Source organism: Ceratotherium simum, chromosome 32 (genome assembly GCF_057802395.1).
Source record: "Ceratotherium simum simum isolate JZ-2026a chromosome 32, ASM5780239v1, whole genome shotgun sequence".
Lineage (NCBI taxonomy): Eukaryota > Metazoa > Chordata > Mammalia > Perissodactyla > Rhinocerotidae > Ceratotherium > Ceratotherium simum.
In genome coordinates, this window is record NC_141931.1 from 33,663,853 (window position 1) to 33,677,869 (window position 14,017).

General features: G+C 43.9%; 1 protein-coding gene across 5 annotated transcripts in view; it reads left to right on the forward strand.

The window, feature by feature from the left end:
- DIP2C (DIP2 acetate--CoA ligase C (putative)) overlaps window positions 1–14,017 on the forward strand; it is a 434,532-nt gene that overhangs the window by 234,082 nt on the left and 186,433 nt on the right. For all 5 annotated transcript variants that reach the window (XM_087420883.1, XM_087420885.1, XM_087420886.1 and 2 more), the window contains one exon: window positions 10,254–10,364. In XM_087420883.1, coding sequence (XP_087277009.1) covers window positions 10,254–10,364 — 111 coding nt within the window. The remainder of the gene's footprint in view (window positions 1–10,253; window positions 10,365–14,017) is intronic.

The window sequence follows — 14,017 nt, forward strand, 5'->3', positions numbered from 1 at the left end:
TGTGAAAGGAGCGAGCACTACAGCTCCATCATATTCCTGTCGCCAAAGGACACAGTTTAGGGAGTTCTGAAGTAGAAAAATCAAACCTATTAATCAGAGTGTATTCTTAGAGGTACTGATCCTATTCAGAGGTCAAAATTACTTTAGTGGACAATATTTGGAATATAAGAAGCCCCAAAAGATGAGTTCAGTGCACCTTTTGGTAGAATAAGAAAATAAGCATTTGTAATCTTTAGGCTTATCTTCAGGGCTTTACCTCAAATAAAAGGCATTGTTTGAAAATTATGTACAAATAATAGAGAGAGAAGCTTTAATATTACCGTTGGCCCCCAGGATCTCGGAAGGGGGCGCCCCAGTGGGGTCGCTCTGCTGCGGCTTATGTTTGTCCTCTCCAGGCCAGCTTGCTGACGGATGTAGGGAATGTCCTTGTGGAAGGATAGAGGGTTTACGAGTGGGTGGCAGAGTTGGGCGTTAGCTGTGGGGTCCATTTCATGAGTTACATAAGCCTCATGCACTTGATTGAAGTGTGAGGAGGAGAGAGCTGTGCCGTGACCTGTGGGCCACCCCCGTTTCCACTGGGACGGGGAAGGCAGGTTCCCCCATGGTTCTAGGATCGGGGGCTGGGTGCCCGGCTTTTACTGCTTTTTATTGCAGCTTTTACTGCTAATATTTATTTCTGAGACGCTGCCTTGGGTGAATGATCATTCGCTATGTATAACTTTGTCCCTGGGGAGCAGTGAGGAGAGCAGGTGGCTCTAAATCAGAGAAGTCTTTCTTGACTAGTTCTTGGAAATCATTCTTTTGTTATAGGATCTTCATGAAAAACATCTTGTTTTCTTTTTCATTCACCCTTACCCTACCACACAGTTTTCTATAAGGAGTTTGTGTTTTGATGAACTTGACTTCTTTTTTTCTTATTTTTATTTATCAGAGAAAATATTAAGATTTCTCTAGAAACTATTCTAAAAATACTTCTAGGACGTTGTTTGGATTAGACACATGGTTATGAATTAGGACAGTTTGTAGAGGCGTTCTTGAGCTGGAGCTGCCGAGCGTCAGCTGTCCCAGGGAAGGGCGCAGGAGGCAAGCTGTTTCCTGGTTTTCTCCTCTGCACAGGAGAGGTGACTGTCACAGAATGTCTGGTGGTGACTCAGGTGCCCCTGGAACATACGTCGTCTTCAGTGGGCACAATGTTGAATGCTTACCTAAATCTAGATGAGGAGAAGTGGGCCAGAAGCTAGAAAGGAAAATGAAAATTATGTATTTAATGAAGGAAGGGGCCAGAAAGAATATATTGAAAATCATTTTCACAGAGAAAACATTAGTTAGGAAAACTTACTCTTTTGGTACTAGTCCTCCTGCAGTTTTTTGGCTCTATAATGTCTCATTAATCTCTAAACTTGATAAAACTGGTAAAAACAGAAAAAAATCCACTCTCTACCACTCTCTTCAGGGATATCTTAATAACATAGTGTCAGCTTCTATAATTGAGTCTTCACTGCTTCATGACAGGTCAGGGTGATATAAAGTCCTAAAATTCCAGTGTGACCACACACAGTGAAACTTTCCTTGACCATATACAGGGATTTACGACTGAGCGGTTGAGAAAATCTTGATGAATTCAGCTATCATGACCAGAGGGCAAGTGTGTCTGTGTCCTTTATGCTCCCTGGGAATGGGCTGTGGGACCCACATGAACAGCCTCCTCAGAGAAGGGGCCTCTTTTGGGATGAATTTATTAGGCCATGTGTGCTCCCACTGGAGACAGCAGATGGCCCTGCATGGGAGTGTAAACTTGTCTGCATCATGAGGGCCTCACACACAGTGACCTGGCCTTTCTTCAGCTCCTCCAACCTTCATGTGCTGAACTTCATCCACTGTTCACGCTGTTTCCACGTGAGGCGTTCTGCACATGCTTGTGCTCTCTGCCTGCACCTGTGCATCATTTAAAGCTCAGGTTCAGTGTCACTTCTGCAGAGATTACTTCCCTGAACCCTGGGGTTAGGACAGGCCCTCCTGTCCCGATCTTCACCACATCCTGCTTCTGAAATACTTACAAAATTATAGATAGCTGTTGGTTGTGGAATACTTGATTCCGCCCCCACCCCAACCCACAGTCAGACCCTACTCTCCTTCCACAGCAAGTGAGCATTCCCAGATATTTGTTGAAGGATGAACTGAGTGGACGAACCCAGAACTGTGTCTGCACATTACAGACTGGCTGCTGCAGTGCAGGCCGTCTGCACCCGGTAGGGGCAGAGCCCGGCATCTCTCCTGAGTTACCGCCCCACCACATGGCCTCCCGTCCCACGGTCCCCACATGAGCAGCGAGGCAAGTGTGTCCGGCCAGGTGCCGGTGTTCACTCGTTCTGGGAGAGCACGGGAGCATTCAGAGAGCTGACCCAGCTGAGGGCAGACGCCAGAGCATCAGCCTATGGCTCAGAGTGTGTGATGCCTCAAACCTACAGGCAAACGCCTTGTACTGCCTCAGGCATCTCCTGTCCATGGTCACAGTTTTATTTAGGATAAATTTAGATGGCAGTTGGGAACATGTAAGTGCTGATTATTGTTTCCACATCTGAAAGATCGAAGGATAAAGTGATTTTAGATTTCACTGCATTCCAGTCAGTTGAATTTTATTATTGATTTTAGAGTTCAGCTTGAAAAATCCTGGTATTCAATGCTATAAAGAAGATACACTGTCCGGACATAATTCTGTTCCTGGGAGTGGCCCATGTGGAGAGGGCTGGATCTGAAACCCAGGTCCTCCTGCTGGGTTTTCAGGATTGTGAGGGAGAAAGTTGCCTGTAGTTGGCAGAGTCTAGTGCTTGTGAACTTTTCACTTTGGTCTCATACAGGATGAACTTTCTCATCTTGTATTTAAGGGTATAAACCTGAGTCAAATGCCACTGTGTCCTGTGTTCTTCAGAAAGTAAAGCCAGCTGGCACTCTGCCTATCTGAGGCTGTGGTTGATCTGGTTCTTCACGTTAACAACTGCTGCGCTCCTCTGGTGCCGGGTGCACAGTTTGGTCCATATTTTCCTACAGTCTCCCCAAGTGCAGCCCTCCCTTCCCTGGGCATGGAAGCCATGTTTGCCCATCCTGACCTAGGCTTTAGGGACACGTGGCCTCTCCTGGGGACTTCCTCAGCTAGGGAGTCATGCCCTGCTGTTTGTTCACGATGATGGAGTGTGAGATGCAGGGTTAACTCCCAGAAGAGGAGGAATACAAGTATTTCAATCAGCATTGCCTGTCTGTGACTTAGCATGAATTCTTCCCAGATTGAATTACTATAGGGAATGAACTTCCATCAGCTACAGGTAAATTACCTGTATCCTAGGTAAGCCATGGTCATGATCTTGATGCACAATTGGCTGCTCTCAGTTGTCTAAGAAATACTCTTATTTTATCACACACAGCTGTTGGTTTGATCAGATGAATTTCCTGTTATTTTTAGTAACATTTAACCAGTCAGGTTCCTCCTCCCAGATATCAGCAGTTAAAAGGGAACACAGCTAAGCCACTCCCATGTAAGGCTTTTAGGGTTGGAGCAGAGTTGGACATGGGATCTTTGAGCGTCCAGCTGGACAGTGAGAATGGCGTCTGCTTTGGAACTGGCTCCCATGGGTTTTTGTAAAAAATCTGTATGAGGTATAAGAAAAATGCAAAATCTTGAAGCCCAATCCTACCACGTACACTCATTGCCTTCTGAGTTTGTCACCCAGTAAGCAAAGGCTGAGCACTGGGCTGCAGAAATCAGGTGCAGATGCACACACAGCATGTAAAGGGCTGTTGTCAAATTCCCTGAAGTTCCCGATCTTTCACACTGTCCCAAGTCATGAGTCCCTAAGCAAATTAAAATATTTTAGCAGGAAAATGGTCAGCAAATTTATACTGATTTATGGCAAGGATTTATGTTAACAAAGGACGAGATAGAAATAACAATGACAGGAATGTAAGAATTAGGCTAGCTTGGCTGGGGTGGAGGTTAAGGTGCTTATGACAAAATTTCTGTCGACTTTGTGGTGTTCTCATCTGAATCCATACGCAGCAAGCGTAGTAAATTTCTTATCTGTATGTACAACAATTGTACTATTTATTTTCTGGCAAAGTCCTTGATTGCACTTATTTTAGAAAGAGTATAATTAGATGCTAGAAGAGCATGAGATGCTTCAGAAATTGTTTTTGTACAGACTTGAAACAGGGAGAGATCCTCAGCAATCTCACTAAGTGCCTAAAGCATGGTCTCAACTGTGTGAGAGCCCCCTGGCTGCTGGTGCGCTCCGCACAACCCTGAGGGGAGCAAGGGGAGGAGGCCAGGGGCCCCCGGGTTACAACGAGGGTCCTAGATGCAGAAATCACTCACATCTGTACCCCCAACGTGCATGAAAACTGAGGCTTAGAGGCAGATTGATGGGTCCAATTCCATAATTCGTAAGAATAAGACCAGAATTTGGACCACGTTCTTCTAGTTTTAAATCCTACATACATTTTTATTCAAGTTATCTTCCGCACATCCTTTATGATTTCTTTTAAATATATGTTGAAAACCAAGGTTTTTCAGTGTATTTCTCTTACAGTCTGAATTTAGAAATCTTCACTTTTTCTAGAAGGGTGAACATCCTGAATAACCAAATATTGTCTACACTGCAGGTCTTCTGGCCTATAGCACACCATTGTGTCAGAGCAAAGGATGACCGCCCCCGTGGGCCTTCTTAGGTTAATATGAGGATTATCGTGATTTCTAGTGTCTGGTTTACCATAGTATTAATGAAATTACTGCATTTATTTAATAATCTGAAATCGATGGATTGTTTAGATGACAGAACTGTATTGTCAGGAATTTTCTTTGGAGAATACTTTGTTAATCGTGTGTGGGAAGTAGTTAACTGAGGTTCTTATAGAAATGGCTTACTTCACTGCTCTCCCTCCCTTTGGGCTTACAAGGTGTTCACCTCTGGAGGAGTGAGTGGTGATGGAGTAGGGCACAAGCTTGGGAACAGTGCATCTTCTGTGTGACTGGGACCTGGAGGCACGAGTGGGAGACATGGCTGGAGAGGTCCTTGATGTCGGAGGGAGACTGAAGTTCAGGTGGAGGAGTCTGGGCTGTTCCCCAGTCGACAGGATGCAGAGAGATGGACTTGGCAGAGCCCCGCTTGGATTGAAGCAGAGAGAGACTGAACATGGGGGTGGTGGGAGCAGCGGGTGGCATCTGACTGAAGGGGGCAGGCATGGCCGAGCACTGAGCCTGATGGCTTTTCTCCCCTTGAGGATAAAGTGTAGGGTGGGAAACAGAGGACTCACAGGGGATGTAGGTGTTTGAGAACGTGGAGAGAGGAGGGAGGGTGCGTGGAGAGGGAGGGGCATGCCATGTGGAGGGGTGGAAGTCCTGGGAAGGTGCCAGCTCAGTGGAGAGGTGGGGTGTGTTTTACTCTCTCCCTAGGCTGTGTCTCTGTTTCCTTTTCCCTCTCAAGAACCTCGGGTCTCTTTCCTCCTCTCTGGAGTTTTAGTTATGGTCCCACTGCAATTCTAGAGGAAAAACAAAACGTCACTGATGTTGTCATATTAACATTGATGTTTGCAGCCCTCTGCACAAGGCTTTCTGGTTCAGAAATACCTCCTAAGGCCTCCTGTGGCCCAAGGGCAGCGTGGCAGGGGAGGAGATAACAAACAGACATCACTTTCTATTGCCGACTCCATGCAGGGATCTGATGGACACACCTCTGTGTCATATGACCGCGACAGCTTTCCGCTGCTCTGAGCTCATTCCTAGGCAGCAGTCTGAAATTGTAGCAGGCTCCATCTTTCCTTAGGAGATTGCTGTTGAGCAAATAGTTTTGTGAGGAGATCACAAAAATACTTCTTGACTGCAAGATACCAGCTCGATTTTGTCCAGTGGCAGTTATTGTACCAGGAATGCAGCACTGAACAGCGCGCTGCCTCTGCCTCAAGGACCAGGCCTCTTTGGGGACGGGACAGGGAGGCCACCAGAGCTCTCTAAGTGACCTCTGGTACCTGCGAGTGCCAGGAGGGAGCCCATCTCAAACAAAAGGGCAGTTATGAGCAAATGTTTAAATACTAGTTGAGAGTGGCAGACGCTTGAGTTCAAACCCCAGTTGTGGGCCAGCATTTTCTCATCAATAAAATGGCAGAAACAGCATCTCATATGATTATGTTAATTAAATGAGTTAATAAAATGCTTAGACCAGTTCTATAAAGTGTTAGCTCTTCTTATCAGTTCTGTGTAAAGGTGGGAAACCGGGCCCAGGGTCACAGATGGTGACGGCAGCCAGGTGGGACGCCTGTCTCTGACTCCGGAGCACGGCGATGTCCCTCAGTTCACATGGGATCTGAAGCTGAGCCAGTGCCTAGCACATGGTGCTTAATAAATGTCTGTGGGAGAAGGTATCCAGTCGTGATCTTCTTCCTGTTTTTGTTGAGGAGAACTAGTTTTTGTCACCCTGGTTTTGCACATTTTTGAGTTACTTCACCTTCCTAGTGCCCTCTCCTCAACTGACCCCACATTCTGTTGTAGACCCTCTGGTCGTCCTGTAGCTTTCCTGAGAGCTAGCTCTCCATTATGGTAAGAATGTGCGACCTCAGCAAGGCTGACCACTGAGCTGTAATTGTGTGTTTTACTAATTATTCACGTATTAGTGTTACCAAGAAGGCACCTATTCCACCAGCAGCATTTGGTCAAATCCTCTTACAGTTGATAATGAGAAGGACCTGTCAGTTGTGACCCCTGGGTCCTCCTGTGGTGGCAGGTTGAATTCTAATTTGGAGAGTTGCATATTTGACTGACGGATTTTTCCTGTCAGAACATGCCTTTAAGCTCCTCAAATTTCATTCACAATGAGGTCAGATAAAAATTAATGATTGAAATATGCACACTAATATTTTAGTTTCTTTTGATGTCCTGTTATTAGTGACCTGTTGAAGCTATTCTCCTTTCATTGAATTTATTCATTTCCTTTTAAAATTTGTGTTATAAACTCTATATTTCAGTCTGTGAGAATAAATGTTCACAATGTTTGTATGCAAAATTAGTTTTCTGAGGACAGGCGTTCAGGGCCTGTGAACAGGTGAGCACTAACCTGCAGCTCTGTAGAGCTGGTCTGTGTGTGTAAGTGTGATGATTGTGCACTTCCCAGAGGAAGTATACAGCCACCCAGGGACCCAGAGGGGTTGAGGTTGAAAGTCGTTCCAGGAAGCATCTCTGGATGAACTGGATAGGTAACAGTACAGAGAGTGAAAGCTAAACATTAGGTGTTCGTATAAATTAGGCACTGTTTAACCTTGGCAGCTCTGAAGTGTACGTTAGCTCTGCTTCTTCCCAGAGCTGCACTAAGATGTCAGTGAACAGATAAAGTATAAACCCACAGGACAGGGGGATGGGAGAAACAGTGACTGGTTGCTACAGTACGTGAGGCAGATGATTAGTGGTGCCTCGTTTAGTCAAGGGAGGAAGGCAGCAGAGAAGGTGCTAATGAAACCGTGGGCACCCTGGGGGAGGGGGAGGCGGGGCGTCAGGGAGACCCGTGATCCTCATCTTCCCCACTCCCCTGGAGATGTTAGTTCTTGGGAGAATGGAGCTGAGAGCCTCTAGATTTGGGCTGCCAGGCAGTGCTGAACCCACAGACACTGAACCAGAGCCTGCGCACTGGAGACGGAGAACAGCTCCAGCCCTGAATGACCAACACGCCTGCGTTTAGTCGCAAGACAGGAGACCAGCGGTCTCTCTTTTGGGCAAATGGAACAACCAGATAAAAGACCCCTGGAAACAGATCGGTGATGCCCCCGCCATAGGAAGAAACTCTGCTTGCAGCTCCTTTGATGGGAAAGTTGACAGAGGAGAAAATGAAAAAATAAACAGATTTTACCTAAGGATAAAACATCAGAATGACATTTAACTTCTCAACAATAATAATTGGCATGAAAGGCAATGAATACAAATAATTTTCAAATAAATATATTTATACAAATAAATTTTCAAATTTACAAATAATTTTGCTTAGAATTCTTGAGTGAAAGCAAGTCTGGGATGAAGGGATCCTCCACGGCAGTTATGCAGCAGGTCTGGACCAACAAGCACGATTGGAGCAGGAGGGGCTGCAAGAGGGAGGTCCTCAAGGGAAAAGACAGTTGAACTAAAAAAACTGTCACCAGGTTGTCAGTGTTTGACCATGGAGGAGAAAAGTTGGGAAGAGTTTTTCAGTTCTGTTGGAGTATTTTGAAAGGATTAGCAATAGGTACATTGAAAACCAAGATAATAGAACAAAAAGATACAAATATTAACTCCAGGATAATAAAAAAGTGTAGGATAGAAAGGTATTCATAGCCTACTACTGACTCATAATCCTAATAATGGTGTAGTGATGGCTACAGGGAGAAGTCCATATATTGTCTAAAATGGGCAATTAAGAAGTAGGATTATAAGCCCATATTTATGAATATGAATTTATATACCATGTAACTACTATTTTTTGTTATAAGAATAGTACTCTGATTTCATAAATTCTGTGCATCTTTTGATAACAATACGAAATAATTTTTTAAGAGAATATTTTTAAAAGCTCATTTGTAGACCATAGCTGGAAGAGGTTTGGTAACTGTGAACTGCTCCGTCATCAGGAACTGTTAATGAGTGATGTTAATATGCTTGCTGGACGAAGAGCTTGCAGAACCTGACAAAATGGCTTACAGTGTAGCTATGTTTTTCACAATTCTTTTTTTTTTTTTTTTTTTTTTAAAGATTTTATTTATTTAAGTTTTTCCCCCCAAAGCCCCAGTAGATAGTTGTATGTCATAGCTGCACATCCTTCTAGTTGCTGTATGTGGGACTCGGCCTCAGGATGGACGGAGAAGTGGTGCCTCGATGCGCACCCGGGATCCGAACCCGGGCCACCAGCATTGCAGCGCGCGCACTTAACCACCAAGCCACAGGGCCGGCCCTCACAATTCTAATATAGTTAACTTAGTACATGGGACCCACAAACATGCCATCCAAAACAGGTGCAGAATTCACCAGCATAAGAAGAAGATTGAATCCCAGGGATAGATAAATAACTCTCACTGAGCCGTCACGGGAAACCACGGACTAAACAGTTTTTTGTTGACACTGGTTTACTTTCTATAAGGTATTACTGGTCCTTTTCTGAAAAAGCAACAATGAATGTTCAATGCTCAGTGCTCAGAATTTCTTTATTTCTGAACTGTGATGATTAAATCTGTCCCTTAGTACTTAGTTGTATCTAGACTGTGCTTCTTGCCGCTCAAGTCTAAAGTGTAACAGGTATCATGATGGCCAGATTTAGGTCAGCTCTTGACCAGTACCCACTGAATAATTTTTATCTGACCATGTTAACATTTTTTGGTAATTCATCAAAGCGATATTGAAATACAATTTAATTATTTAGTATCAAATGGAGTAAGATTCCAGGGAGTTAGAAATTTTTGTGTGTGTGTGTGAGGAAGATTACCCCTGAGCTAACATGTGTTGCCAACTCGCCTCTTTTTGTTGAGGAAGACTGGCCCTGGGCTAACAGCCTTGCCCATCTTCCTCTACTTCATATGGGACACCACCACAGCATGGCTTGACAAGTGGTACATCAGTCCATGCCCAGGATCCGAACCTGTAAACCCTGGGCCACCGAAGCAGAGTGTGCAAACTTAACCACTATGCCACCCAGCCAGCCCCAAGAGTTAGAAATTTTGAATGAATAAAGATAGAAGTTTATGCTCATTCTTGGTTGCTTGAATTATATTGTTAAAATAGCCTATAAGATTTATTTTAAAGTTAACTTTAATGATAAATGTAATTTTAAATTTTCTCAAAAACTTATATAACTCTTTCTATATGTTTATTATATAAAGAAGACCATAACTTGATTCTGTGCTTTGGGCTCCATTTTTATTATCCAAACTCTAAAGATTTCAGTTGTTGCTCGTGGCGTGATTTGTGTCTCTTCACGTGACGTAATAGATGTTTGTGATGTGAAAGAGGCTGTGCTGGTGTTTCTAAGGGCTGTAGTGTCAGGGCTTGAGTCTTCACTGCCCAGGATGCGTCTCCCTTTCCTGTTCATCAGCTGTGACGTCCCCGGCCCCCCATGCCCACTCCGGGTGTGCTCTGCTTGGCTGTGGGAATGCAGTGAGTCAGGGCTTTATTCTACTGCATGATTTGCTCCACAAAGTAAATTAACTCCAGCTGCCAAGTAAAGCCTCACCTTACTTTGCTCTTTCCCTTAACCCAGGGGTGGATCAAGCTTTGCCTCCAGAGCGCCGGGCTCCGGTTACTCCTTCCTCTTCCTCTCGCTATCACCGCCGAAGGTCCTCAGGGTCACGAGATGAGCGCTATCGGTCGGGTAAGGCACCAGATGTGGATGTGAGGTCACTAATACTCTAGTCTGTAACATTGGCAATGGTTAAATGGATGCATGGGCACATGTCTGCAGCAGCTTTGTGAATATGAGGCCGAAGTACAGTAAGTTTGAATGTTCTTGTGGTTGGTCATGTGATCCACAGGTGACGACACCTACCTCATACCCAAATATGCTGTCTAGGGGACACATTAAAATTCAGTAAATAGCAACTCTTCTCACATTTTTAAAGTTAGTGTTGTCCACTGTGTAGAATTTTATAATAATTTTGAAAATAGTAATCTGTCATGAGCCAAATTTTGCCCCTTTTTTTAGGTATCACTGATCAACAATTAGGTTTTACTTTTTATAATTTTTGTTGTTAGTATAATTTTTCCTTCTCTTTTAACCTTAGTGACTTCTGTTTTTCAAGTACAGTTTTCAAAAAGAAACAAAATCCTTAAATATTTGTATGTTTTCTGTTTATTCTTTCCTTTGTGTTTTATGATGCTGTGTGCAAGAATGCTGTCTTGGTAATTCCGTTTTATTGCAGTCATCACCTGGGCTTGGCTGGCTTAAATTTCTTTTGTTAATTTAACATCAGAAAACTTGTACTGTGATTAATATTTTAACTACTCTTTGGGAGATTTTTTCAACATCTAAATTAAAGTTGCTTTTTCTACTTCCCTAACTACAACTTCTAAAAGAAAATTATCAGTAAGTGTTGTCTCTGGGACACCAGTTCAGGGCACATGTGGATTGCTGATGATGATGATCTGAATTATAACATTTGTAGGTCAATTTATATTTTGCAAAGTACTTTCGCAGGCGTTATCTTCCTTAGTTTTCATAACAAACAGGTGAAGAACTTATTACTGTTTCATGTTGCAAAAGAGGAAGCTGAGGCTATGAGAGATGAAGTAGGTCACCCAGTCACACCAGTGTTGCGCGGGTCAACCCTGTGAGCCTCTATTACTGTGTCTTGTGACTCTTTCCATTAACGAGGGCTCACAAGATGAACCACCACCATCTTCCCTAAGGAGCTGTCTGACTTCCTGGCCCTGCTCTCCTTTCTAGAAGGGAAGAGAAGGGTAAGACAGAGATTTTATGGCATCAGGAGTCGTCGTCTGCACAAGCAAGAAGAATGGACTTGAGAAACTAGGAAAAGGCCAAGTACAGCTTCACTGCTGCTCCTCCTGCATTCTCGGCCCCTCGTAGGAGGCCTGGATGCCTGGGACAGTGTGTGGGGATGGAATGAGGGCAGGCGTTTGTTACCAAATCCACCTTCTGTTTTTCAAATGTATTTTAACACCCAGCACATATCAAGAGCCCATCTTACTCACACGTCTCAAAGTCCCCTTTCAAATAATTAGGAGGGTAGAGGCATGCACATATGTGCTGTCAACTTACTATGAGATGCTTCCATTGACTCCCGTCTTGATACTACTGTGCTGGTATTTTGTATATGCACATACACACGTAGATACACAGGTTGATAACACACATGTAGACATGTGTTGACTATCATCAGTATCTTCAGTTCTCACAGAAACTAGTCAAGTGTTCTTATTTCCATTTTACAGATGAGAAAATTGAAGATCAAGGTAGTATGTGATTCTTAGTGATAAAACAGTGGGTAGCTCATCAAATAGGGTGCAAATCCAGCTGTATCTGGCCCTTTAGTCTGACTTCTCACCACATAGAAGATTATATCTTGTATCCATTTCTAACCTCCAACTTCCGGTATTAATTATTTTTTAAAATTTAGATGAAATTATATCATAGCACAGTCTATTTCCTACATTATGTGTATTTTCTAGTGCTGAGGTGTGGGGGATGATAAGCTCCTATGTTTATTTGGCCTTGATAACGTGTATTGTCTTTTTCAATTCCTCCTGTTATTTTAGGGGATAGGTAGTTAGGACAGGTGGTGATTGTCTCACTGTTTTTCAAGTAAAGTCTGACAAAGGTTAACACAGTGGGAAGTGGAGATTGATCTCTTGGCCTCAGATACATCTCCCTTCACCTGTGCACGTTACCTTCCCTCTTCAAGGTGGAAAAGAAGATGTGGGCGAAAAGCACATGGTAGAATGAAGTCGTGGCCAAGGAGAAGAATGGGGGGCACCTTCAGGGGATTGATTTCCACTAGTCAATGGAAACACTGCCAGCATGGCCCTCTGAAGAGGAAACTAGGCCCATCTTAGTCTGGCCCACCTCAAACTCGACTTTAGACTCACTGTTAATTTTTTATTAGCATCATTATGAGGTGGGGGAGAGCTGTGAACAAATGCTGCAGTTGGTGTTGGTCCTTGCCAATTAGAACTCCAGACCCAGAGATGAGCGCTGAGAACTCTCCCCACTTTGAGTCAGGCTGCGGAGAATGGGGCTCCTGTCTTTGCAGCTTCGTGTCCTGGAGGCATCTCTTCCAGTGCCCTTGTCCCACTTCCTCTACTTCTTTCTGGTGTCCTCTCACTCGGTTGCCCTTTCTGCCCAATCATTGAGATCAGGCCTTCGCTATGGCTGAATTTTGGGCTCCAGGCCTAAGCTCAAAGACTAATTCAGACCGTACAGTGTCCAGTACAGTCCTGGAACTCCAACTGAGCATGCAACACCTGAGGAGTTTGATGAATCATTTTTCCTGATCTGCTTGGTGCTCGAGAGCCACGGAGAAAATAAGACACAGCCACACCTCCAGGAGTTCACAGTCTAAAGGAGGAGCCAGACCAGTAAACTGAAGGTTGTAACGTGTACAGGGCAAAAGTTAGTAGGTAAAGTAGCCTCTCAGGAGACTGGTTTCAACCCAACAGCACTCTGAGCTTCTAAACACTTTAGCTGGTGATGCTCCTCAGGTACTCCAGTAGCTCCCATTGCTCTTAAGTCTCAGTAGTGACCTACTGTGTGCACGATCTGGCTCCCCATTACTCCATGAGCTTGTCTTTCACATCGTCCCTCGTCTGCAGCCACAGTGGCTTCCTAGGTGTTTCTTGAGCACACAAGGCACCTAACCGCTGTAGGGCCTTTACACTGTTCCTTCTGCCTAGAATGTTCTTCCCTCAATATATATACATTGCCTGTTTCCTTACGTACATCAGGTCTTTGCTCAAGTGTTATTGTTTTCGTGAGGCATTCTCTGAGCACCCAGTTAAGATGGTAAAACATGGTATCACCTCACACAATCCTTATCCTCATTCATTTGTATCTATTGCAGTTATCAGCCCCTGACACTCTATCCATCATCTGTCTTCCTATTTACCTATCAATCATCTATGTGTCCATCTGTCTATCCTTCATCTACCTACCTATATGAGTAATCTACCTACCTATTTTATCATCCATCTATGTATCATCTGCCTACCTATATCAGGCATCTATCTAGTTAGCTATCTATTAGTCATCTATCTACCTACTTGTCTAACAATCAGTCATCTATCTTTCTATATCATCTTTCTATCCATTATCATCTCTCTATCATCTGCCTACCTACTCATCTATCCATCTATCAATCATCTATCTAGATGTATTTTTCTGTCTATCATCTGTTTACCTATTCATCTATCCATCTGTCAATCATCTATCTATGTATATCTATCGTCTTTCTATCTGTCGTCTCTCTGTCATCTGTCTACCTACTCATCTGTCCATCTATCAATCATCTATCT